At 36.0% G+C, this 26,081-nt stretch overlaps 5 protein-coding genes across 7 annotated transcripts; 3 read left to right on the plus strand and 2 right to left on the minus strand.

The window, feature by feature from the left end:
- The first annotated feature begins 737 nt into the window (after window positions 1-737).
- Window positions 738-6,147, plus strand: PUR4 (purine biosynthesis 4). Its single transcript, XM_088212905.1, has 4 exons — window positions 738-1,036; window positions 1,213-1,263; window positions 1,558-5,755; window positions 5,839-6,147. The coding sequence occupies exons 2-3, from the start codon at window positions 1,222-1,224 to the stop codon at window positions 5,749-5,751; spliced, it is 4,236 nt and encodes a 1,411-aa protein (XP_088069031.1). The 5' UTR covers window positions 738-1,036; window positions 1,213-1,221; the 3' UTR covers window positions 5,752-5,755; window positions 5,839-6,147.
- A 2,755-nt stretch (window positions 6,148-8,902) lies between these two features.
- Window positions 8,903-9,690, minus strand: LOC110824043 (LOB domain-containing protein 33-like). The gene is made up of 2 exons (XM_022054553.2): window positions 9,412-9,690; window positions 8,903-9,301 (listed from the first exon to the last, which is right to left on the minus strand). The coding sequence occupies exons 1-2, from the start codon at window positions 9,688-9,690 to the stop codon at window positions 8,903-8,905; spliced, it is 678 nt and encodes a 225-aa protein (XP_021910245.1).
- A 4,174-nt stretch (window positions 9,691-13,864) lies between these two features.
- Window positions 13,865-16,324, plus strand: LOC110824254 (ribulose bisphosphate carboxylase/oxygenase activase, chloroplastic-like). The gene is made up of 6 exons (XM_022054832.2): window positions 13,865-14,024; window positions 14,123-14,454; window positions 14,568-14,673; window positions 14,852-14,937; window positions 15,012-15,484; window positions 15,798-16,324. Exons 1-6 carry the CDS (start codon window positions 13,980-13,982, stop codon window positions 16,076-16,078), a joined length of 1,323 nt encoding a protein of 440 aa, XP_021910524.2. The 5' UTR covers window positions 13,865-13,979; the 3' UTR covers window positions 16,079-16,324.
- Window positions 16,325-17,326: 1,002 nt separating this feature from the next.
- Window positions 17,327-19,894, plus strand: LOC110823931 (Concanavalin A-like lectin protein kinase family protein). The gene has a single exon (XM_022054434.2). The coding sequence runs from the start codon at window positions 17,672-17,674 to the stop codon at window positions 19,703-19,705; it is 2,034 nt and encodes a 677-aa protein (XP_021910126.2). The 5' UTR covers window positions 17,327-17,671; the 3' UTR covers window positions 19,706-19,894.
- Window positions 19,895-21,081: 1,187 nt separating this feature from the next.
- LOC110824042 (uncharacterized) lies at window positions 21,082-25,234 on the minus strand. Of its 3 annotated transcripts, none has more exons than XM_088212906.1 (5): window positions 24,717-25,234; window positions 22,690-24,496; window positions 21,978-22,179; window positions 21,690-21,886; window positions 21,082-21,606 (listed from the first exon to the last, which is right to left on the minus strand). In XM_088212906.1, the coding sequence occupies exons 2-5, from the start codon at window positions 24,482-24,484 to the stop codon at window positions 21,527-21,529; spliced, it is 2,274 nt and encodes a 757-aa protein (XP_088069032.1). In that variant the 5' UTR covers window positions 24,485-24,496; window positions 24,717-25,234; the 3' UTR covers window positions 21,082-21,526. The 3 variants fall into 3 exon arrangements, with proteins under 3 accessions (XP_088069032.1, XP_088069034.1, XP_088069033.1); XM_088212908.1 differs by having other exon boundaries at window positions 22,690-24,524; XM_088212907.1 differs by lacking the exon at window positions 24,717-25,234 and having other exon boundaries at window positions 22,690-24,707.
- Window positions 25,235-26,081: the final 847 nt, after the last annotated feature.

The following is a 26,081-nucleotide window of genomic DNA, read 5'->3' on the forward strand; positions in this document are numbered from 1 at the left end:
ATAACAATAAAATTTCTTACTTAAGAATTTAGAAAAAATATAATAAAAGAAAAAAAAAATACTAAAAATTTTCAGTTATCTGAATACATATAAGTATTTATTTATCATAGGTTAAGATAAAAAATCTCACATGTTATTTTATGAAGCTCTTCAATCATTTTTAAACTAAAATAATTTAACTTAAAGTTAAGTAATCTAACATATGTTATAGGGATTGAAATATCTTATTCGGTTAACGAAGTTGAAAATAAAAAATAAGAAGAAATCATATATTTTTATTTATTTTTATAATATGACATTTATCTATTGACATAAAAAATAAGCAATGTAAAAAAAATACATTATTATAATAAATTCTATTTAAAAAAAATTTGAACTCAATTTAAATAATAATACTTTGAAATTTAATCTAGACGATAAACATTCATTATTTCACAAGCAAATAAAAAATTATAATTATAAATAAATTTATCGAAACATAAAAATGATGACATAATTATGTCAAAAGATGATATGGAAAAAGGAAAAATGCAGAATCTTAAAGAGTTTTTTCAGTTGAATTGGGATTTTATAAATTTGAATACTTATGTTTATATCTCTGACGTCATAAATTATAGAGATGACGCAATTAGCAAAAGTTATGGGCTAGAAATGTAAAATGTTTAGTCATAAAGCTAGACATGGTTTGAACCCGCATGGTGGATCGTTGTCAGACTAAAGCCCAGTAAACCAAGTTGTTCTTGGGCAAACAGATAGGGTTTGTTCAGCAACAAGAGAAGACCAGGCCGAGATTACAGAGCCTCGTCGACCGAGAAGAAGCGCCGCTAACGTGGATCCCTTGGAGGATGAGGCATCAGCTGCATGATCAAGCTTCGTATTTTAAAATTTAAATAGCTAAAAGCAATATGTTCTCGTCCCCCCCGGTTAAATCAGTAGGGTTTTTGTCCAACCCAAAAGCCCTGGTTCACCGCCACTTGTTCACTAGGGCTACTCCCTGTCTCAGTTCGCGGAGCATTTTTTTGTTACTCTGTTAAAGGTGTCTCTCTTTCTGTTCTCTATCTTACATGGTGGTATCAGTCAATGTTTGATCAGTTTCGCTTTCCACGAAATTCTTAAGCCTCTTTTTTTTTTTTTCCACGTGAAATCCGTTGGGAGTTTTTCTTTTGATTTGCTCTTTGTTGGAGGATACTGAATTGCTCTTTACGTGCGCAGGTTGTTGAAATGGCTGGTGTTAAGGAAATTACAGCAGCTGAGTTTTTACAAGTATGTTTCTTTCATTTATTTGTTGTTCTATGTTTGGTCGCTGGGAAGTTTTTTTGAGGCTTTCTTTCTGAAAGTTTTGGTTTTGTTTTTTCCTTTTCTGTTTGAACTTACGTGAATTTGGAACTTGACTTCGATCAGGCTTTAGGCGTATTTGTTCAATTTTCTTGTCATTTTCATCGAATAACGTAAAATCCTTCTGTCCGTTTTGGTTCATTGCTTGCTTTTTGAGGGACATATGGTGGTTTTCAGCTGCAAAATTTGATATAATTATGGTCCTTTGTGTTTTAATTTCAGGGCACCTGTAGGCAAACGTTGTTTTTGCACAGAAATTCTGCTGCTAAACGGCCTCATTTATTATGGAGCACACTTTATAATCGAAGTTCAAGGCTTCATATATCAAGTAGAAGAGGGGCTTCCTTGAGGTGTTCTGCTCGATCAAGGCCTAGAGCTGTTTTTTCTGGGGGTGTCAGCAGCTCTGTTGAGGAACAGCGCAGCTTGACTGACAAGCCTGCAGAAAAAGTTATACATTTTTATCGAGTCCCATTGATCCAGGAAAGTGCAAATGCTGAATTGCTGAAGTCAGTGCAGACTAAGATCTCAAACCAGGTTGTTGGTTTGAAAACTGAACAATGTTTTAATATTGGACTTGATTCAGAGCTTTCGAGTGAAAAGATGTCTGTTCTTAAATGGCTTCTTCAAGAGACATATGAGCCGGAGAATTTGGGGACTTGTAGTTTTCTCGAGAAGAAGAGGCGAGAAGGATTGAATGCTGTGATTATTGAAGTTGGGCCTAGGTTGTCTTTTACTACTGCATGGTCTAGTAATGCTGTATCAATATGTCGAGCATGTGGATTAACAGAAGTTATACGCTTGGAGAGGTCAAGGAGGTACTTGTTGTATAGTAAAGGTGCATTGCTGGAGAATCAGATTGATGAGTTTGCTGCTTTGGTTCACGATCGAATGACCGAGTGTGTTTATACCCGGCGGCTCACATCGTTTGAGACCAGTGTGGTTCCAAATGAGGTTCATTATGTGCCTGTCATGGAGAGAGGTCGGCAAGCATTGGAGGAGATCAATCAGAAAATGGGTTTAGCTTTTGACGAGCAGGATTTGCAGTATTACACTAGACTCTTCAGGGAGGAAATTAAGCGGAATCCAACAACTGTGGAGCTTTTTGATATTGCACAGTCTAACAGTGAGCATAGCAGGCACTGGTTTTTCACTGGAAAGATTGTTATTGACGGGCAACCCATGGATAGGACCTTGATGCAGATTGTTAAGAGCACTTTGCTGGCAAACCCAAATAACTCAGTAATTGGTTTCAAAGATAACTCAAGTGCAATAAAAGGCTTCCTCGTCAATCAACTAAGGCCAGTTCAGCCTGGTGTGACATGTCCATTAAATGAGGCTACTCGAGATCTTGACATTTTATTTACAGCAGAGACCCATAATTTCCCTTGTGCAGTGGCACCTTATCCTGGTGCAGAGACAGGTGCCGGAGGTCGAATTAGAGATACTCACGCAACAGGAAGGGGGTCGTTTGTCGTTGCAGCTACAGCTGGTTATTGTGTTGGGAATCTCAATATAGAGGGCTCATATGCTCCATGGGAAGATCCTTCTTTTAAGTATCCAACAAACTTGGCATCTCCTTTGCAGATCCTCATTGATTCTAGCAATGGTGCATCTGACTATGGGAATAAATTTGGAGAACCTTTGATTCAGGGATACACTAGAACCTTTGGAATGAGACTCCCTGGCGGGGCAAGACGAGAATGGTTGAAGCCAATCATGTTTAGCGGTGGAATTGGACAGATTGATCACATCCATATATCGAAAGAGGAGCCTGATATTGGAATGTTAGTTGTAAAGATTGGTGGCCCTGCATACCGTATTGGAATGGGAGGAGGAGCTGCTTCAAGCATGGTTAGTGGGCAGAATGATGCAGAGCTTGATTTTAATGCTGTACAACGTGGAGATGCTGAGATGGCTCAGAAATTATATCGTGTTGTTCGTGCTTGTGTTGAAATGGGGGAGAAGAACCCGATTATCAGCATTCATGATCAGGGAGCTGGTGGAAACTGTAACGTTGTTAAAGAAATCATCTATCCAAAGGGTGCTGAGATTGATGTACGGGCAATTGTAGTTGGTGATCACACAATGTCTGTTTTGGAGATATGGGGTGCAGAATATCAGGAGCAAGATGCAATCTTGGTGAAGCCTGAAAGTCGTGCCCTCTTACAATCTATTTGTCAAAGAGAGAGGGTTTCAATGGCTGTTATAGGGTCGATTAGCGGGGCGGGATGTGTTGTTTTGATTGACAGCCATGCTATTGAAAAATGTCGCGCAGATGGGCTTCCTCCACCTCCTCCGGCTGTGGATCTCGAACTTGATAAAGTGCTTGGTGACATGCCACAGAAATCCTTTGAGTTTCACCATGTGGTTGATACCCGAGATCCGCTTGATATTGCTCCTGGGATTACTGTAATGGATTCATTGAAGAGAGTGCTAAGACTTCCATCAGTCTGTTCAAAACGCTTCTTGACAACAAAAGTTGATAGATGTGTAACGGGTCTTGTTGCACAGCAACAAACTGTTGGCCCATTGCAAATCACTCTTGCTGATGTTGCAGTCATTGCTCAAACATATACAGATTTGACGGGAGCTGCATGTGCAATTGGGGAACAGCCCATCAAAGGTTTGCTTAATCCAAAAGCCATGGCAAGATTGGCTGTTGGGGAAGCTCTAACAAATCTTGTTTGGGCAAAGGTTACATCCCTTTCTGATGTTAAAGCAAGTGGGAATTGGATGTATGCTGCCAAGCTCGATGGGGAAGGAGCAGCTATGTATGATGCTGCTATAGCGCTTTCTGAAGCAATGATTGAACTTGGTATTGCTATTGATGGGGGCAAGGACAGTCTTTCCATGGCAGCCCATGCAGCTGGTGAAGTTGTGAAGGCTCCTGGAAATCTCGTAATTAGTGTATATGTCACATGTTCTGACATAACAAAGACAGTGACTCCAGATTTGAAGTTAGGAAATGATGGTGTTCTGCTTCACGTTGATTTGGCAAAGGGAAAGCGACGGTTAGGTGGCTCTGCCTTGGCTCAGGTTTTTGACCAGGTTGGGGATGACTGCCCCGATCTTGAGGATGTTCCTTATCTGAAAAGAGTCTTTGAGGGCATTCAGGACCTTCTCGAAGATGAACTGATCTCTGCTGGTCATGATATTAGTGATGGTGGGCTGCTGACATCTGCCATGGAGATGGCTTTTGCTGGAAATCGAGGTATTACCTTGGACCTGACCTCCAGAGGAAATAGCCTCTTTGAGACACTTTTTGCTGAGGAGCTTGGTCTTATTGTTGAGGTTAGCAAGAAGGACCTGGATACTGTAATGGGAAAGCTTAACAGTGCCGGTATCTCTGTTGACATCATTGGGCAAGTGACCACCTCACCTTTTGTAGAATTGAAAGTTGATGGGGTGACTCATTTAAAAGAGAAGACTTCTTTTCTGAGAGATATGTGGGAGGATACTAGTTTTCAGCTGGAAAAATTCCAAAGATTGCTGTCTTGCGTGGAGCAAGAGAAAGAAGGATTGAAGTTCAGGAGGGAACCTTCATGGAAGCTGTCTTTCACTCCTTCTTTTACAGATAAGAAATATATAACTGCAACTTCAAAACCAAAAGTGGCTGTAATTCGAGAGGAAGGCAGCAATGGTGATAGAGAAATGTCTGCAGCATTCTTTGCTGCCGGTTTTGAACCCTGGGATGTTACCATGTCAGATCTTCTTAATGGAGCTACCTCTCTGAATGAGTTTCGTGGAATTGTCTTTGTTGGTGGTTTTAGCTATGCTGATGTTCTAGATTCAGCAAAAGGTTGGTCTGCTTCCATCCGGTTCAATCAGCCTCTTCTAAATCAATTTCAGGAGTTCTACAGAAGGCCAGACACTTTTAGTCTTGGTGTTTGTAATGGGTGTCAACTAATGGCTCTGTTAGGGTGGATTCCAGGCCCCCAAGTCGGAGGTGCACTTGGTGCTGGTGGGGATCCATCACAGCCAAGGTTTGTTCACAATGAGTCTGGACGGTTTGAATGTCGTTTCACAAGTGTGAAAATAAAGGATTCACCTGCTATGATGTTTAAAGGAATGGAAGGCAGCACATTGGGGGTCTGGGCTGCCCATGGTGAGGGTAGAGCATACTTTCCTGACGATGGTGTTCTAGATCGCATACTCCACTCAAACTTGGCACCTCTAAGATATTGTGATGATGATGGGAATGCAACAGAAGTGTATCCTTTCAATGTGAACGGTTCTCCCTTAGGTGTAGCAGCAATTTGTTCCCCTGATGGGAGGCATCTAGCCATGATGCCTCATCCAGAGCGTTGCTTCTTGATGTGGCAATTCCCATGGTATCCAAAGCATTGGAATGTAGACAAGCAAGGGCCAAGCCCATGGTTAAAGATGTTCCAAAATGCTAGAGAATGGTGTTCTTAAGATGGTAATCTTTCGTTCTATTGTTCCTCTCAATTTCTTTTTCTTGCTTTAAAATCTTTCTTAGGTTTACTTTACTCTCTTGAACAGCTGCTTTTTCAGTATCTTGAACCCACAATTCGCCTGCCGAGCACAAGCTTCATAAAGCTTTCAAGTCAGGAGGACTGCTTGTCTGTTTTAGTCATTTTCTCAATATGTCCAAGGTGTTAAAGTTCTTTTCTTGTTTTCATTTGATGAAAATACAGATGATGATTTTGACAAATGGAGCAGTGAAACTTTTGACATTTTCTTGACATCCTTTCAATTATCTTGTGGTTTCTTCTCCTTTTGTGACTTAATGCATAATGTATGAAGGGCTTTGGCCTTTATGAAATGAAAATTATACTTATTACAGTTGTATTTTGCGCTTCATTAGGGCAATTAAGATACAGGCAGCAGGCTGGTTCACATTGGATGTTGTTCTTTGATTTTCATTCTGTTTATGAATGTCCTGTTAAAATCCAAGTGATTAACAAATGTAATTGGTAAGTATATTGGATAGGGATGTGTTGATCGGTGGACTGATTATTGTCTGAATATCTGTGTTCAGTAAATGGGATTATCTTGCAATCATGCTGCTACTTTTTTTAAAAGCCACAATGATGCTACTTTCATAGAGGCGTTATATGGTTTTCGGTGATATTGCTTGCATTTACCTTCTTTGCAGTTTATCACTGTCTAGTGATGGGACACATTATTAACTTCATAAGAAAAAGTTTTGTGCCAATAGGTACCAATTTTAAGATGTCTGTCTATCTCAGGAAAAGCAAGAGAAAGATTTAAGATGCCTATATTTCTATGGGCCAATTTCAAGGGTGTAAACTTGCTAGGTGCTAGTTTCCATGTCCTTTTAGTATTATATATGCAATATTATCATAAATTTTTATATATTGCACTTTAGAAGACCTTTGCATCAATGCATCTAAACTTTGGCCTTTTTCCCTCCCTGAAATTTATGAGATTCTTTAATTTGCAAGTAGGGAAGTGCTTCATTTGATTTTAGTCCTTTGGATGAGTATATCCATGTACTAGGAATGGATGATTTTCACTCTTCAAGATGATTCTTAAGGTTCTTTTTGCTTTAACTGTTTTGTAGTCCCTTATAATTGGGAGTGGAGACAAATAGTAAGTTTGCCTTGGCTATCCAAGTAATGTTTGGCCTGCTAATATCTCATTTTACCATCCGTTAATAGTTTGGGTGAAAATGTTAAATCTTCTCTCTCCTTTCGTTTGTAAGTTTCGCTGCAATGCTATGGTATTTTGCTTGTCAAACTTCCTGCCCAAGATGTTTAAAAGCTTTTATATTTTAATTGTTTTCCAAATTATAATATATCTTGGTTTTCCAGGTTTGAGAGAGCTCTAAAAATTATAATATTTATTCGCGTAAATTGGTGTCTTTCGCTTTAGGTTGAGTTCCTTCTGCAATCCAGAGTTGTGCCAGCAACGGAAGGACTGGTAATTCTTTTAGTGTAGATGGTTTGATATCTTTTGTCCTCAGTTCAGATAGGACTAAATTGGCAATGGCATGGAACAGAGTAAATTACTACATATTATTGGAGTTTACACAAACCATGATCCTAGGAGACCATACTTGGCAAATGAAGATTTCACTGGTTTGTATTGATTTTTGGTTTGGATCCTCTATCTTTAAAAGTCAATTAAACTTTCTTATTATTGAATTGACAACCAAATGCTTGATTTCACCAAAACAACCATGGAAACTGAAAGAGTTCCTGAAGTTTGAGGATGCTGTTGTATGTTGTTAGTATTCAACTCTTAAGTTTTTTGCTTATTCAATTCTCATTGTATTCTGACTAATTTGTAGACAATTTTATTTACAATGTGATTTTATTATTAATTAACCTCCTTTCCCCATTTCGATTTTCTTGGCAGGTGGAATTTCAATTCTCACTTTGAGAAGTATGAATAAGAGCCCACTTCCAAAGAGTTCAAAGTGGAAGTGGAAATAAGTCAAACATGAAAATTATGTTCTATTTCTACATGATAATGCTGATCTAAAACTAAGCTTGGAACAAATTAGGAACAGAATAGGAATTGAACCAAACATGCCATTAGAGTTTCTCCTCAGTTTGTAGAAGTAATTTCCTGTGCTGGCGGCATTGTTAAACCTGCTAACTAGATGATGGTGTAGAATGCAATTGCAGTTCGATGAACCATCTCCAGATATCTTAGTAAAACCCGTGACAGGAAATAGTTGGCCAAACCTGAGTACATTTAGGGGAAGGTGTGGGTATTAATCTATGTTACTCAAGCATACATGTCTATGGATATTTCATTCTAGATGTGCTGTTGTACTTCTAACTTGTAGATACTTTGTCTTTTATATGATTCTTGATTCTCCTAGACCTAGACACTTCATCAATCACCTTAATTAACAGCATTAAGTGGTTTTTGTTTTGTTTTTGATAACACTACTCAGAGATACTTGTTTAAGGGCCATTAAGAACTCTTGAAATGTTAATCATCCATAACTTTTCGTCTTTGTTTACTCTTCTTTTTTCGTAATTTATAACTGTAATTGACTGATTGACATGACCATGGTCCAAATGGTCATATATTAAATGTTCTGGCTGCATATAATTTATGCAAGCTAGTGCTGTTGTGAGCTTAATAGTTTATGTAGGCACATGATGGGTATTTGGACATTCATATAATTACAGACAGAAGCACGGCAATGTACAGATATCACAGAATGGCTGGTGCAAAACTTGAGTGGAACCAGAGGAGATCTCTTCTTATATGAGGTATCCCTAATTGAAAAAAAAAGAACTTGGGCTATGTTTGGAGTGAATGAACTATTTGCGTGGAATTCACTTAGATATCTACCTTTTCCAACTATGCGAAGATGAAATTTCCTTACAAAATGATAAAAAATTAAATTCCTTGAGAATTTCGAGTAGAATCGAGTTAATACATTTTAAATTACGTCAAAATTAATCTTGATGAAATTTGTTGTGTATTATTTCAGTTCTATTTGAAATTCTCTTGGATTTCAATTTCCATAATATTGTAACAATGTTCTTATTCTCTCGTAGTTAAACTAAGTTTAAATTCCCAGATGAATGCAACAAAAATAGTTCATTTCTTCCTGACATTATTCCCAATTTATACCTTCCAAGTTTATGGTATTGTTGCTACTATCCAACCATAGATAATTCGCAAATATTTCTGGATCCACTTCTTCGGTGCTTCTTGTAAATGGGTTTGTGTAAGAGTCACAGAGGAAGTTTTCATCATCCCATGCATATGGAGGCAGCTGTCCATTCATTTGGCTATCAAAAGTTTGGTTTCCAGTTGTGTATCCTGTATGGTTGACTGATGCAGCTTGATGACAATGCATTGTGTTCATGGTCTCATGTGGATATGGTGAACCAAATTGTGACTTGTTATTTTGATAGGTAGTTGCTTGAGTGCTTATGCCATTAGGGGCAGCAACCACAAAGTTTGCCATTTGGGTCCCAAGAATTTCTATCTCCTCTTGTAGTCTTGCTACCTGCATGGCAAGGCAAAATAAGTAAAGAAATTTTTGTTGACAAACTGATTTTCTAAAGTTTTTCAGCATGATTTTTCAGGTTCTAAAGAGGTTAGGTGACACTTGGTAACCTGTTGTTGAAGTGCAAAGATTTGAGCAACACAACCATATATTGGGTCCCTCATTCTAGCCAGTGCTTCGTAAGATATGGTGATAGCAGCATCACTTCTTTTCTGTACAGGTAAGTGTAATAGTAGCTTCGAAACATTGCTTGCACCAAACACCTTGTGCACTGCTGCAAAGTGGGTTGTGGCCTGGTCATAACAAAAGTAAGGTGCAAAGACACATCCACTCGTACATTTTCTCCTCAGGAATTTGCATGCTCCACATGAAGAGCCAAGCCCTGTCATTATCGTAATCTTTTGGTTGAATCTGTGTCAAATGATGTATAACCAGTAGTTGTGGACGTGGTTTATTCAGAAACAAGAAGTTTAGATTCACTCTTTATAACCATGACTTACAAAAGGGTTAGAAATTCCTTTTGTAGTGGCCAAGGGACATCCTCACTTTAGCTAAAAAAGCTGTGGTCTTTTAGGTCTCCTTTATGGCCTACATTTTTATTCTCAATTTGGGTAAGCTTTTTAAATTATGCTCTAGAGGGGCCTTTCATTTGTGGAGATTCTTTTCAAATAGGATTTTGATGGAAGACCTAATCATCATCATCATTAGTTGGGCTCTAAATGAGAGAAATAATTGCATCAAAATAGAACATAGGTTGCCAAGGCAAGTACAACGGATATGTTATCAAATTGCATATTGCACATAGATACAGTTTTGATTGATAAGTGAAAAACAGAAAAAGTTCATTATCTTTTTAGACTTGGAATGCGGGCAGTAGCAGAAACTTGTGTAGCTGCTAATCTCCTATTGCAGCGTCGAATAGCACTCTGTTCAATAGAAATCCAGCTCAAAGTATTTAATGAAGTTTGAAAAATAAATATGGAGTTCATGAGTAGCTGTCCCGATGGTTTTCCACTGTTCTACATTGATAAAGGTTCATTACTTCATGAAGTTATTGAGTCTCCTCTTCCTTTTAGTGTTATGGCTCAGTAACCCAGTTGAAGATATTTTCAAGAAATATTTTATCATTTCAGTTCAAATAAAGCTTTTTGTTTTGGAGCTTGATGGATCCAAAAACTTACTCCTTTAGCTAATGAGAACAAATTTATTATGTTTTATATGCAAAATTTATGGCTTAGGGATTGGAGATAGGCTGCATGACTCAGTATGGCTATTTGTCTTGATATGGTAAACCCTCTTAATTTTTATGCAATTTTTAATCCTTGCATTAGGTTTTGATGCATATCTTCTTTATTGTTATGCTTATTTTATTTCCAATAAGGTTTGGCTGTTGGCCACTAATGGTCGGTAGTAAATAAGGATATATCCAACTTTCTTTGCAAACAGAGGAACTCACGTGATGAGAAGCTTTGCTTGGCTATTTTAGATGGTAAAAGAATTATAAAATATTTGTTAACTAAATTTATTCATACCAGATGAAATTGTTTGTGTCTTTCAATAACCCATTGAATCTCTTAGTTAAACCCACCCTGCCAAAAGGAAAAATCACAAGCCAAACAGGATGCTGAGAGTTTTGGATGAGAAGTAGCTTAAAATTTTATGGCCTGGTGCCCTCTTTACGAGTTGTTATTTAGTTACAACATATCGATTCTGCACTTTCATCTTATTAGAATAGGATGGTGTTCTTGCCCTGTTTTTTTTTTTTTTTTTTTTTATGCATCAACACTAAATTGTGTGCAATTTTTTTCTTTTTTTTTTTTTTTGGAAAAACAAGCTATTCTGGTCGAACATGGAGAAGTCACAAAGAAAGTTTTAAAAGAAGTAAATGCCAGACATAGTTTATAAGCTGACATTTGTTTACTAGCATACTGATTCTTAGAATTGATGTCTTGTTCTTGTGTGGTATTCTTTATTTTAGTATAGCTCACTTTTCTTTTTCATCCTAGTTTGATAATTCCTCCGTAGTATTTATTTGTACTACTTAAATTAATCTTTGATAACTTGGTTTATTTAGTATTCTATATTAGTTGATTTACAAAAGGGTTGTTGAGTAACTTATGTTAAAGTCTTATCATTAATTTGCTTGTCAAACGATAACTATTGGCCCAAGATGATTTTGCATGAATTGCCTTATGGCTTCAGGAAGGTGAGTTAGAGAGGCTGTTGTTAGTCATTATTGTTTGGTAAAGGTCGTAACTGGTTCTGTAAACAAAGAGATCAATCGAGTATTTGAAGCGGCTTAAAAGATAGAGAGTTAAAATAAAAAGTTTTGTTAAAAATATATTTAGATTGTGTTTTCTAGAAGTACTTAACATAGAAAGTGCAGTCAGTTTAATTAGAAAAAAAACAAAGGTAGTAGAGAGGTGATGAAAAATTATGTGTTTTGAGGAAATTAGTAAAGAGAAGTGGAGATTGAAAACAGAGAGAGGGAGGGAGGGAGACAAGATGCCAAATTCATTGAGGTGATTACCCACCTACTTTTTGTGTCTTTTCAAAATTGTTGTTTGATGGAGAGAGGGAGGTAATTATAATTAGCTTTTCGGCTTTCGAGTTTAACGATGAAAGTGTCTTTCTCTATCATCATTTTTCTTTCCTTATCTCATGTTACTAGCCCTCCATAGCTTAATTATAATGCTCTTCCGTCTAATTCTTGTCTTACTTACCACTTTTATAACAATAATTATCTACTTCATAAGTAGTGTAAATTATGCTCTCATTGTATTCATTTACATTTTTTTTTTCTTTTTTTTCACAATAACTAAGCAAACGGATTGTTAAGGAGGTACATTTTCTAAACTGTTCTTTTTTCACTTGTCAGAAAATTAGAACATGCAAATGACCCATTTTTCTTTCTAATTGATAACTATTAAGATTAACTAGGAATGTTTATTTAAAATTTTTAAATATAAGAACATAATTTGTCTTCTGTCAACTTTACAAAGTTATAAATCTTTACATTGGTAGAAATAATCAATCATTGTAGACACTCAAATATGTTTTCATTGATTGTTTGTGTTTGGGCCATTCAGGTAGCCGACGATTAGGTTTATCATATTGATTATTAATTAATATAAGATTTTGTTACCTCCGTTTATTTATTATCTACAGAATAAATTATTAATGTTTTTTCTTTTACTTAATTCAGTGTTATAAATTATGTAATTTGATTGTGTGATAATTGGAGCTCTTTACCTAGTCAGCAATGATTACCCACCTACTAATATATTTTTCTTCATTAGGAGGAGGAGGAGGAGCTTCACATGTGTTTTTCATTTCACTTTAATTATTAAAAAGTGTCACTCAACTTCTCACAGTCATAATCCGAATTTATAGTATAGTTTTTTTTAAAAAAAAAAAAAAAATCTTATTTTGGAATATAATAATGTATAGTATCATGTCATGTTAATTATATTTTTTAAGAATAAATTTATATATTTATTAATTAAATAACATACAACACACCTATTATTATAATATAATATAACAAAAAAAATAATTTATTTTTTTTTATTAAAAAAAAAGAAAACGGAAACGAGAATACCAATCTTTTATGAAAAAAATAATATTCTTTACCTTTTTAAACATTTATAGAGCTTAATTATTTATTTTTCAAAAATGTTATTGTAAGTAATTTTTTGAGGTCATTAGAAGTGATATTTTAGAGCCCTTAATATGTAATTTTTTGCGACTGCATAATGTGTATGAAGAGAGACAAATTTCTCGTAGATGAACTGTTTTTTACTGCACATATACATATTAAGTTATTGTATGGAAAAATAATAATAATAATAATGTACTTACTAATTCGATTACCCACAAGTGAAAATAATAATAAAAATAAAAAGAAATTGGGCTATCTTACGAACAAATTGAAGAAGAAGCCCATTTCTAATCCTTAGCTTGATTTACTAAATTTTTATTTTTAATTTCTCATCTTTTTTACTAGACCCGTTATATAGATTATTTCAATAAATGGAGAGTGTAAAATAATTTCTATTTAAAAATTCTATTTGTCTTTTTTTTTTTAATTTTTTATGTCTATTAAATATATTTAAAATTATAATTAATTACAAGATATTTTAGAAAAATTAGACCCACGAATTTTGGTATGCATGTGGAACCCATAACAATCCCCGTTGAAACAACACTAGCCTCTAATACACCTCTATGAAATAGATGATGGTGAAAATTATTAAAATAAATAAATTGAACACAAAATTGTGAAGAACCACAAATGGGTTATTCATCTCATCTTTGAATTTTTTAATTTTTTAAGTTTTTATTTTTATTCCCATAAAAGACAAATATATATATATAAATATATATTCCTCATTTTCCAGAATTTAATTTGTGTGGTAATCTGGTAACCGGTTATTTAAGTGGCAAAGAAAATCCTACAAGAGTCATCCAACCAATCAGAAGCTTCAAGTATCCTACGGTTGCCACGTGGCATTCAGGGTAATCTTCAACCTGTGGACGTTAAGAACTGAACATGTCTGACTCTGCTTATAAGACCTTCACCTATCACCATTTCCTCTCTTCTCCTCATCAGAAGCTCACCAAACAAAAACTCTCTCTTTACTCTCTATCTCATTACATCTCAGCCGTCCCTTCACTGATGGCTGCTGCCATATCCACCGTTGGTTCCGTCAATGGAGCACTGGTATACGCGCACACACACACATTTATCTTATTACTTTCCCGCCATTTTTCAATTCTGTACATTAGTCTAAAACAGTGGAATTAATTGTTCTGGTGCAGTTGAGCTTAAATGGGTCCGGTGGCGGATCAGCAGCGGCGCCGAGCTCAGCCTTCATGGGGAGCGGGTTGAAGAAACTGACGGGAAGATCGAGCATGAACAGCGGAAAGGTTTCGTCAGGGAGCTTCAAGATTGTGGCGGCGGAAGACATTGACGAAGAGAAGCAAACGAGCAAGGACAGGTGGCAAGGGCTGGCCTACGATATTTCCGACGACCAGCAAGACATTACCAGAGGAAAGGGTATGGTCGATTCTCTCTTCCAGGCTCCCCAGGACGCCGGCACTCACTATGCTGTCATGAGCTCCTATGAATACTTAAGTACCGGACTTAGAACGTACGTAATTAGTATATACATACATATATATATATATATGTGCATAAGTTAGAGATTGCTTCACGTATTTTCTTCAATTCAAATTTTAATTGTATGTGAATTTGATCAATTAGGTATGACATCGACAACAACATGGGTGGTTTGTACATTGCTCCTGCTTTCATGGACAAACTGGTTGTTCACATCACCAAGAACTTCATGAGCCTTCCCAGCATCAAGGTACACACACACACACACACACACACGCAGAGTCTAATGTCTTCACAGATACATCAATCAATATATATTTTCTACTTTGTTTATATAGTTCAGGAGTTAAAAAAGTTGCTAACTTGAAATTATTTGATGGACAAAAGTGCTTTGGTTGAATTTTTCTTTTTCTGAAAATGGGCCACAGGTTCCTCTCATTTTGGGTATCTGGGGAGGGAAAGGACAGGGAAAATCTTTCCAATGTGAACTCGTCTTTGCCAAGATGGGAATCAAGTGAGTACGTTTTATTTTCTTGTAACACAAGAAACCAACATATTGACATATGTTCTTCTTCAATCAATCTTCAGCCCTATCATGATGAGCGCCGGAGAATTGGAAAGTGGGAATGCCGGAGAACCCGCCAAGCTAATCCGCCAAAGGTACCGTGAGGCAGCAGACATAATCAAGAAGGGCAAAATGTGTGCCCTCTTCATCAACGATCTCGATGCAGGAGCTGGTCGACTTGGTGGAACCACACAGTACACTGTTAACAACCAGATGGTTAATGCTACACTAATGAACATTGCTGATAACCCAACAAATGTCCAGCTCCCTGGTATGTACAACAAGCAGGAGAACCCTCGTGTCCCGATCATCGTTACTGGTAACGATTTCTCAACTTTGTACGCTCCTCTCATCCGTGATGGTCGTATGGAGAAATTTTACTGGGCACCTACTCGTGAGGATCGGATTGGTGTCTGCAAAGGAATTTTTAGAAGCGATAATGTCCCTGATGATGACATTGTCAAGCTTGTTGACACCTTCCCTGGTCAATCCATTGGTAACTTAACTCATCCTCCGTTATCCCATCTTGGTTTTAAGTTCTTGAGTCATATAATATATAGGTTTGAATCTAGACAACATGCTTATTTATTTATGTTTTAATGTACCTTGATTTCACTATATTAAATTAAGATTTACATTGTGTAGGAAAATACGATCTAAAATGTTATAACTTTCAAAATTGTACATATACATATGAAATATTGGATCATTCTTGTGTAGAATGGTTTAATTTTATCCAACAACAGTTACACAGCATAATGGATATGAGTAATAAAAATGCTTTTGGTTGGTTGTGTTTGTTTCCTCAGATTTCTTCGGGGCTCTTAGGGCAAGAGTGTACGATGATGAAGTGAGAAAGTGGATCTCGGGTGTTGGAGTTGAGGGTGTTGGAAAGAAGCTTGTAAACTCATTGGAAGGACCCCCAACATTCGAGCAACCAACGATGACAATCGAGAAGCTTCTCGAGTACGGTAACATGCTTGTGCAAGAGCAAGAGAATGTGAAGAGAGTTCAATTAGCTGACACCTACCTCAAGGAGGCAGCTCTTGGTGATGCCAACCGGGATGCCATGAACACTGGAAAATTTTAATCATGCCAAGCTCTATTCACAAGTTCTAGTAAATGGGTCCAACCTGATGAAGAAGAAGAAGAATTAATCACACAAGCAATTGTGAAATGAAGTTTTAATCACAATATTCTCTTTATTTCCCCCTTTTTTTCCTCTCTCTCTTTTCCTTTTTTTTTTCTTCGAAAAAGTCTGTTTTCTTTTCTAATGGATTTGTATCCTAATTTTGTGTGGTAATGTAAACTATGATCTTATGGAAGTGTTTCATCATTTGATCTTTTTGTTTTTTGCATTGCAAGAAAATAGTTAATGCACCGAAAAAAAAAACCCTGTAATTTTAATTATCGCAACGAAATTATTATTATTCACGGCATTAAAAGTAAACCAAAAATTTTTATTATTCAACAAAAAATAACATATTTATCATCTGAATCTAGTTAGTATAATATGTATTCTTGATCATATATTATAATTGAGAACATAATTCATGGTGCTTTTATTATTATATGCATTGAGAACATAAATTATTTTTTGTAAACTATTTAAATGATTCTATTAAGCTAAAACTACATAATAACTTCTTGTTCCAATATAATTTATAATTTAATAAAAATTAAATATTTTTTATAAAAATTTATACATTTTAATAATTAAATAATAATAGGCACATAATCGAATCCTCTTTACTAATATAATAAACTTAGTCAGGCATTTCCCCTAACCTTTTTCTCTACCCATACATTCCTTTCACATTTTTTTGTCCTGCCAAAATTCTCAACAATTTTGACCATAATTATAATTTCCAACCAAATTTTTTATGTCGATATTAATTTTTTTAAACCCAATTTCAACGACACACTCTCTCGTGTCAATTATATATATATATATATATATTCAAATTTTTGCTTTTAAATTACTATTTAAAATAATCAAATCTAAATAATTAATATAGAGAGTACGCTTCCCAATTATATTGACTTTTAAATTGAGAATAAACTTGTCTGAATTGAAGCTCATGTTTTAAATATTTAAAATGAGATTGTGCAGACTTGAAAGATAAATAATAAAATAAGTGGGACAGGTTAATTGCCACGTGGCGGATTTCTAGTTGATTAGCTGCGACTCTCTGCGTCCCATACTCACTCCACAGGTGATTTTTCCTGTGTAACCGACATCCTCTTCATCCACGCCTCTATTGTCAACTTTTCATGGTCAACACTTAAAATCAGGTTTTGCAGATCGAACCCGTTAGTACTATCAACACTAAAAAAACTGTTAATTTGGGAGGCAGAAAGATAATTTAAGTTGAATTATAAGGGCCCAAAAGAAATGGCAAAAGTGGGAATTTTTATCTTAAAATGGAGTTCTGAAGGCTGAGCTTCAAAATGGCTTCTAGTTACTTGGTTGCCTACAATATCAGTCTGCAATCCCGTGTGAGATGTTCCTTCTGCACCAATACAGTCTCTTTTCTTTTGCATAAACCCTAACCAGAAAATTCTTTAACGAAAAACCCTGTTTCCCACCATTTTAGTCACATTCAAACTCATCTCTAACCATTAATATTTGCAAAAGATTCTACCTTCAATACAATTTGATACAGAAAAAACTAACGACTGCATGGCACAAGAGCTCTTTCTAATTTTCTGGGTCTTTCTTCTTTTCCCCAACCACCTTGTTTTCTCGCAGTTCGACGAGTTCGTCTTCAACGGATTCCATGATGCAGATACCAACATGAGCTTAAATGGAGTTGCAGAGATTGACAAGAAGGGTCTCCTTCACTTAACAAACACTACTCGGCGTTTAATCGGCCATGCATTTTATTCGTCGCAAATCAAGTTCAAGAACAGCACATATGGAAAAGCTCTCTCTTTTTCTACGGCTTTTGCTTTTGCCATAGATCCTGCTTACCCGAAGCTGGGCGGCCATGGCTTCGCTTTCACCATCTCCCCTTCAAAAACGCTTCCGGGCTCTCTTCCCGCGGACTACTTGGGTCTGCTCAACGCTACCAATATGGGGAACTTCTCCAACCATATTCTTGCAGTTGAGTTTGATACTGTGAAGGATGGGTTTAGTCATAGAGGTGATCATGATCATGTAGGCATTGATATAAACAGCGTGGAGTCCAATGCCTCAGTTCCTGCTGCCTATTTTGTCGAAAATGGAACGAAGCAGAAGCTTGACCTTAAGAGTGGTAAGGTTTTGCAAGCTTGGATTGATTATGATTCGACCAAAAATCGATTGGAAGTCAAGCTTTCACCATTTTCAACAAAACCCAAGTTGCCAATTCTGTCATTTGATGTGGATCTGTCACCAATTCTGGGAGAAAATATGTACGTTGGCTTCTCTTCTTCAACTGGTGATTCGCTTACAAGCTCACATTACATACTAGGTTGGAGCTTTAACATGAGTGGTGAAGCTGAATCTCTGCCTCTGTCTTCACTTCCTTCTCTTCCTGGTCCTGGAAAGAGCTATCTTGGTTTGATTCTTGCTGTTTCCCTTTCAGCCTCTCTTTTGATTATCGTGGCTGCTGGGTTGGCAATTTACCTCATCAGAAAGATAAAAAATGCGGACATGATTGAAGATTGGGAGCTGGGTGTTGGTCCTCATAGGTTCTCTTACGAAGAACTCAAGACAGCTACGAAGGGTTTTAGAGACAGAGAACTACTGGGGTTTGGTGGATTTGGCAAGGTTTATAAAGGGAAACTGCCTAACTCCAACACCCAAGTTGCTGTCAAGAGAATCTCTCATGAATCTAAACAAGGGTTGAAAGAGTTCTTGTCTGAGATTGAGAGTATAGGTCATTTACGCCATAGAAATCTGGTTCAGCTATTTGGATGGTGTCGGCGAGGAGGAAATTTGCTGCTTGTCTATGATTACATGCCTAATGGGAGCTTGGACAAGTACCTTTTTGATGAACCAATAGCAATTCTCAACTGGGAACAGAGGTTCAAGATCATCAAAGGAGTTGCCTCAGGGCTTTTATATTTGCACGAGGAATGGGAGAAGGCTGTGATTCACAGAGACATCAAAGCAGGAAACGTGTTGTTAGACTCTGAGCTGAATGGCAGACTTGGTGACTTTGGTCTAGCCAGGCTATATGAGCATGATGGCAATCCAAGCACAACAAGGGTTGTAGGCACATTGGGTTACCTTGCTCCAGAGCTCACACGCTCAGGCAAGCCAACAACAAGTTCTGACGTGTTTGCATTTGGGGCACTGATGCTCGAAGTTGTGTGTGGGAGAAGACCCGTAGAGCCCAAGGCATTACTCGAGGAGCTCATATTGGTGGACTGGGTCTGGGACAGATGGCGAAATGGTTCAGTCCTTGAGGTGGTTGACCTAAGATTAAAGGGTGAGTTTGATGAGGTTGAGGCTGATATGGTGCTGAAACTTGGGTTAATGTGCTCTAACAATGCAGCAGAGGCAAGGCCTACAATGAGGGAGGTGGTAAGGTTATTGGAAAGGGAAGTGCCCTTTGCTGAGGTAGTGGCAGCAGCTGATGCATTTGATAGAAAGAAAGGTAATGTTGGTGGTGATATACAGTCTCAAGATTATGTGAATTCATATACAAATTCTTCTTATTTTGATGCTCAGCCAGGTCCAGCTTCATCACTTTCTTCGTTTCTTGCTGGTAGAAATGGTGGAAGGTAGTAATTTATCTGCAATTGCAGTTTTGTTTTTCTTTTGGCATATTCCTTTAGTCTACTAGAGTTTATATCGAATCGAATCACCACAACTCAGTGGTTAGATTTCTTAAATACACATCTCAAGACATGTTTTTGAAGAATCTAACAATGGAAAGAAGACTAGAGGCTAAAACTTGCTTCAGTGCTAGATGAATTTATCTTGATTCTTAATTTTTCGAGGCAAGATTGTTAAGTTTTATTGAATGCATATCTAGTCTTACAAAGAGATGGAAACACTACCATTCAAATAGACAAACCTGCAACTAATAATAATTGCAAAATTTGAACCTTTTGTTTTTTTTTTTTTAAATTAATTATTAACTTCGTTCTAATTTAGGCTTAAAGTTGTTAATTTTTATTTTTTAAAATTTTTCTTCTATTTCTAAACTTTTTTTAACCTTAAACTTCTATAATATTTTACGAATAAATATTCTCTAAAAAAAATAAAACTATGTTGGTATGTTAAAATGTTTTCCAAAGTTTATAAAGTATTTGGTTGATAAATAATACAAATTAGTTTTTAAAAAATATTATAACAAAAATAAAAATAGAATTAGAAAATTTTAAATATTTTTCTTAAATTATTTTATTTGTACATTGTTCATCTCACTGCAACTCTAATATATGCATAAAACATATTAATTTACAAAAAAAAAAAGGGACTATCAAATATTTTTAGGTACCAAAAAAGCCTTAAAAATTATTTTCTAAAACGATTAGAAAAACTAAACCACAATACTGGATTGACAGAGATAAAAATTCCAGTATTTAAATTGTATTTAGATCACTAATTAAATAATATTAATTCCATTTAAAAAAGTTAATTGAATGGACCTTTGCCCTTTTTATGTTTTTAAAGAACATTAAATAGTATTAATTCACAAAAATTTGTTCTTTAAAAAATATAATAAATTTATTGGACACTAATAAATAGTAGATGACTAGTAAAATCATAAATAAAATGAGACTAACAACAGAGAGAACAAATCAAAAATAGCTTTAGCAACTTCACAAGCATTAGAAGATTCCCATTTGTCTTAACCTTAGTAATAGTTGACTAATGATGTATGATAAGCTACTCTCTTCCATGCTCAAGCAAGCAACAGCAAAATGATAGGCTCCTGGATGCAAATTCCAATCCAGTTCATAGAGGTAAAAATCACTCCAACATGAAAACTATCTTCCACTTCATCCTCCTCCAGATTAAGCTTAACACCTTCTTTCTCCTTTTTCTTATCACATTTCATGAACATGCAAATCCTATTACTTACATCTGACATACCACCTACAAAACCAGTCATTCCCCATCAGCCTATACTCGACAACAACGTCAAAAATCCATTGGCTTTTAACATTTAAGATCTTATTGCAGTTCATATATCAAAACCACTGATCTTTCACTCTTTACATGTGGAAAGGACTGAACGATCTTTCACCCTCTCCAGCTTTTTACATCCTGTAATCTGAGTACAAGTTAATCAAGCTAGACAACCATTCGGTTCCCAAGGAACAGAAAACAATTTAGAACTCATCATAATACCACCAAGCTCAATCTACAACAATTGCTAATGCTGAAACATTTGAGACTTCATTTCAGAGACTGAGTTGGTTGTCATGTGGCCTCAACTTCCTAGGTAGAATCTAATTTAGAATATTCTAATGGTTTCAATCATGGTATTACTAATACACAATTGACTTGCACTATCTTCTTGTTGTTGCTTAGGGAGCAATAGGTTTCAGTCACCAACTTGGACTCCCCAAATAAAAACTGTCCCTTAGATGAATTCTACTGACTTCCCACCTTGTCTCCAATATTTTCCTCCTCACCTTCTTTAATTTTATTGAAAATCTCGTAGTCATCAAACCCTGCTTATCAATAAAAAAACAGCTACTTAATAAAGAGCAAATGTTCCTCGCTGACATTTATGGATCCGAAGAAGTATAATTACCTGCTCCTAGCTCTTCAACTTCATCAACTGGAGGTCCTAAAAGCATTTTGTTAAGAGAAACTGGATCGAGTGCCTTCCACTCCGAAGTGCCATAATCCTCCAAACTAACATCCTTCCCTGTGATCCAGTCTTCCAAAGTAGTAATGCCATCAAATGATATGGGATCCATAACATTTTGGTCTTCCATCTTACATCCCCTGGAAGTAAATTCAGACAGTAAAAGAATAAGAGTTTGCTCACACTTGGCTAAGTCTATCATGAAATATTCATTTGGGATTATCTTCTTACATTTGCCTCAGGCGTAGATTATACTGAGCAAAAACAAGGTCACTAAGCCGTTGACGCTCAATACAGTTCCTAGTGTCATGAATTTGTTCAAAAGGAATCCGGTTCCGCTTATAACCAACAGAACTGCAGCTTTGAGAGAGAATACGAACAGCCAGACGTGCCAAATTTGGGCAACCTCCCCCGTATGTTGACCACCATTCGACTATAACAAACAGTAAAAACAAAGATCCGTTAATATAATAAACTCAAAGAAGGCAATAGGCTAACTGCAAAAAGAATCTCCTGATGAAAAAATTTATGTTCTGACTTTGACATGAATGAGAAATATCCAAAGAAGGAAGTACAAATTGCATGGCCAACCATACTAGCTCCATAAAACAAAGAAAATACTTCATTTGTTAAGATGCAGCACGTTGTAGGTTGTCATACTTAATCGAAAAATTATAACTAAAATAATCTAAATAACGTGTAATGTGACTTGTTATCAAGCTGTCTTGGAAGATGTAGCATGTGTATGCAAAAAGTATAATTTGTTCAAAAGCAGCATGTTCTCTATATTTGGAGGAGATGAAGTGCAGTTTTTTTATAATTATGCCTCTTTATGGCACTTCTAGAATTGTTTTTAAAAAAGAAGGCTAAAATTAAGAAACTAATTGAAAAAATTTAGCTGAAAACTTCACGAAAAGGAAAACATAACAAAATGGTCTCTCACCAGGAAGCAGAGTATCTCTTGCTCTAACTGCCATTTTTCTCCCAAAATCTCCAATGGCATTCTTATAAGAATTCATCTCTTTGGTAATTTTATCTTGGACTTTTATATCAGGAACCAATCTCTCAATGCAATCGAACATGCCAGACTGGATCTCACCATAAATGTCTCCTTCAATGCTATAAAAGAACTTGGGGTTAAGGAAAAAACCTGCACCATGAAGAGGATGATGCCATTGTTGCTCCCACCAATGATCAATAATATTCCAGTACACCATATAATCATCCCTCTTGATGAGTTCTTTCTTTATAGTTTCTTTTGCCCTATATATTGCTGCATAGACATATCCAATTGCAGGTCTCTTCTCACTGCTGACTATTCTCAACACTCGTAATAGAGGATTTGTTAACTGGGTAATGAGGATACAAGAAGACCAAAATGACTGATTACTGACTATATCTAACATTTCCAAGCCCCCTGGTTTCTTCGAATATGGGCAGTCCACCCATTCTTGTGAGGTAGCCATAGCCTGCAGATTGTGTTTAAGACAAACCATCCTGTTCAATGTTATAAAGTTTGTTGCAGACCGAGTAGGTCCCAGTTCTACAATATCATTTCCAAATGTATACCTTCTGAGCATATTCAAAACCACACTATGATTATAGACAAATCTTGATATGGATCTAGCTTGTTCAATTATTGCACTTATCCACTCCAGTTTAGCAAAATCCTCAAGTATCAAATCTAGGCAGTGAAATGCACAGGGTGTCCAGTATAGTGTAGGGAAAGTTTCTGTTAATCTTCTTCCAGCAACTACATATTGCTCATCAATGTTAGTGATTACCTGCAGCACATTTCTCACATCAACTTCTTCTACGACTTGCTTAAGTAATTCATAGAGAGCATCAGAGGAATTTATAATCCCAGATGCATCTACAGATTTCAAAAACACTGTTCCTTCAGGACAATACACCAAAAAATTTAGCAAGATTCTACCCATTTCAGTGCTCCATTGATCAACCAAAATAGAACAACCAGTTCTTCCCCATCCAGCCTTCAATTTCTCAATATCATTCTTCACTTCTTCAACTGAATTCTTCAATATCCAACCCCGAAGATCTTGATTTGTTGGCAGCACGACTTCTGCTCCTCCAGACGCAATGGCATCAACCATTGGCTGGAAATACACCGAGTTCACAGCATCTAGAGGTGCACCAATATCATATAAAAACCGTCCTATCGCCATATGAATATTATTGCTCATCCTTCTTGCACCATACTCAACACCATTAACAACAACATCATTGGCATTGACTGAGGAAAGTTTCGGTCTCCCTCTCTTTCTCCTATCTCCGCTACTATTAACTGTACCTTCATTGTTAACTAATAAACTAGAAGTGGGCTCAATCGTGCTCGGAACTCCAATCAATTGCAGCCCTGTATTAACATCAATATCACACTGATTACCAAAAGTGTCTGTCTCAGTAGCAACTAAGGCAGTACTCGTTATCTCCTCCGCAATCTTCTGTTTCTTTCTCTTCTTGACTACAACCCCATCTAAACTTTCTTGCATTGTAAGACGAACATCAGGTGGAACACGTAAACAAGTCGAAGCATTGCCCTTGTGACCAGCTAAGTGTTCCTTAATCCTATGAATCCCACCCCCTTTAAACATCTTCCCACAATACACACACTTTAACTGTATCCTGTCTCCGTTCTTATACATCAGACAGTGTTTCCATGCCGGGTCATGTTTCTGTGATGTTATGGGTATTGGTTCCATATCAGGTGATGCCATTATTACAACAACCTATATACACACACCCACCATAGAAGACCTTAACAAAACCATGAAAATTATTGTCTTATAGACCAGATAACATTAAGAATAAACCTAGCAACATCAAATTAACCAAAAAGGGTTTACTTTAACCCCCGCCCCAAATAAATGCAATACTAGTAGTAACAAAATAAACCCGTAAAAAAATTAGTACTTTTAAGAAAAAAGAAAGAGAGGGAAAAAAGCTTACTTGGGTCTTCTATTTGAAAGCTAAAGGAGGTTTTGTTCAGCGGAGAAGAGAACCCGAGTTACGGAAGTTATAAAAACCCAGACTTTATCAACCGGATAGACGGGTTAGGGCAAGGGTTAGCAGCCGGTTGGTTGAACTATTATGATATCATCAGCTCCGGGTTTACCGGGTGATCCGGTCAATAGGGGAAGCGGACCGGTTTTAGTAACAGAGAAACCGGAACTTCCAGTTGCGTATCACCCGGAGTTGGTTGATGCTTTTTAAAAAAGAGAATCGGAGAAAAGTGCAGAGACTAGACCGGCCGGTGACCGCACTGGAACCGGCAGTTGTTTCGAGTCATGACCGGTATAGTTGTGTCTCTGTTAGAGAATTCTCTGGTATAACATGAAAATTTAGAGTAAAGGTGGGATCTTTGGGAGGGGATTCGTCTGTGAAGAATTGAGGAAAGTAGAGTCATTTTTTTCCCTTTATTTTCCTAGGAACCAAACAAGGGATCAGGTTCAGGTACCGTCAGCTACCAATTAAGGCAGTTGCCAAACAGGCCATAGGTTTTGGTTTAGGGCCCTTGAATTTTTCACATTCATCATTTTGTATAAAAAAATATTATTTAATTAAAACTATAAAATCATAATAAAATGTATTCCAATTTTATTTATAAAATATATAGTTTATGCATCAAAAGGTTTTCATGATATTCATTGATCTACTAAATTGAAAAATGATAGTAATTCAATTATTATTTTAAATTAATTAAACATCATATTGAATATTGTAATTGAAATAAATTTAAGTTGTAAAAAAAGATTAATTTTTTTTTTCTAGTTTATATACTAATAGCAAAATTAATTCACTTTGTTAACTAAAACAATTTAATCCATATAAATAAAGACAAAAAATTTTCCATGAATTTAATAAAAAAAATACTAAAACAAATATATTTATGATATTAGTAAGACAAACTTATATTTAATAATGAATTTAAACAATCAATTTAACACCAATCACCTCTTTCCCTTAGCCATATAATGCATTTTATTTTTGTTTTTTAGATTATTTTTTGTCTTTATAATGAAGTGGCTCATATATTTGCAAAGAAAAACCTTTTCAATTGGGACGAATATTGTAAAAGAACTCCATCATTTCTTAGTTCATTCTTTATTATAGCATCTTTCTTATTCTGTTTATGAGATTTTAGCTTACGATCTCAAATATATATATATATATATATATAACATTAATCATATAAAATAACCTTTTTTAAGAAATTAAGAATGAATTATATTGAATTAAGTTGAAAATATTTAAACATGATATGAAATTCATAAATTTCTCGACCCTTTTGTTAACTTTTTTTCAATCAAAACT

The sequence above is a fragment of the Carica papaya genome, chromosome 2 (genome assembly GCF_054855325.1).
Source record: "Carica papaya isolate Zhongbai chromosome 2, ASM5485532v1, whole genome shotgun sequence".
Classification (NCBI taxonomy): domain Eukaryota; kingdom Viridiplantae; phylum Streptophyta; class Magnoliopsida; order Brassicales; family Caricaceae; genus Carica; species Carica papaya.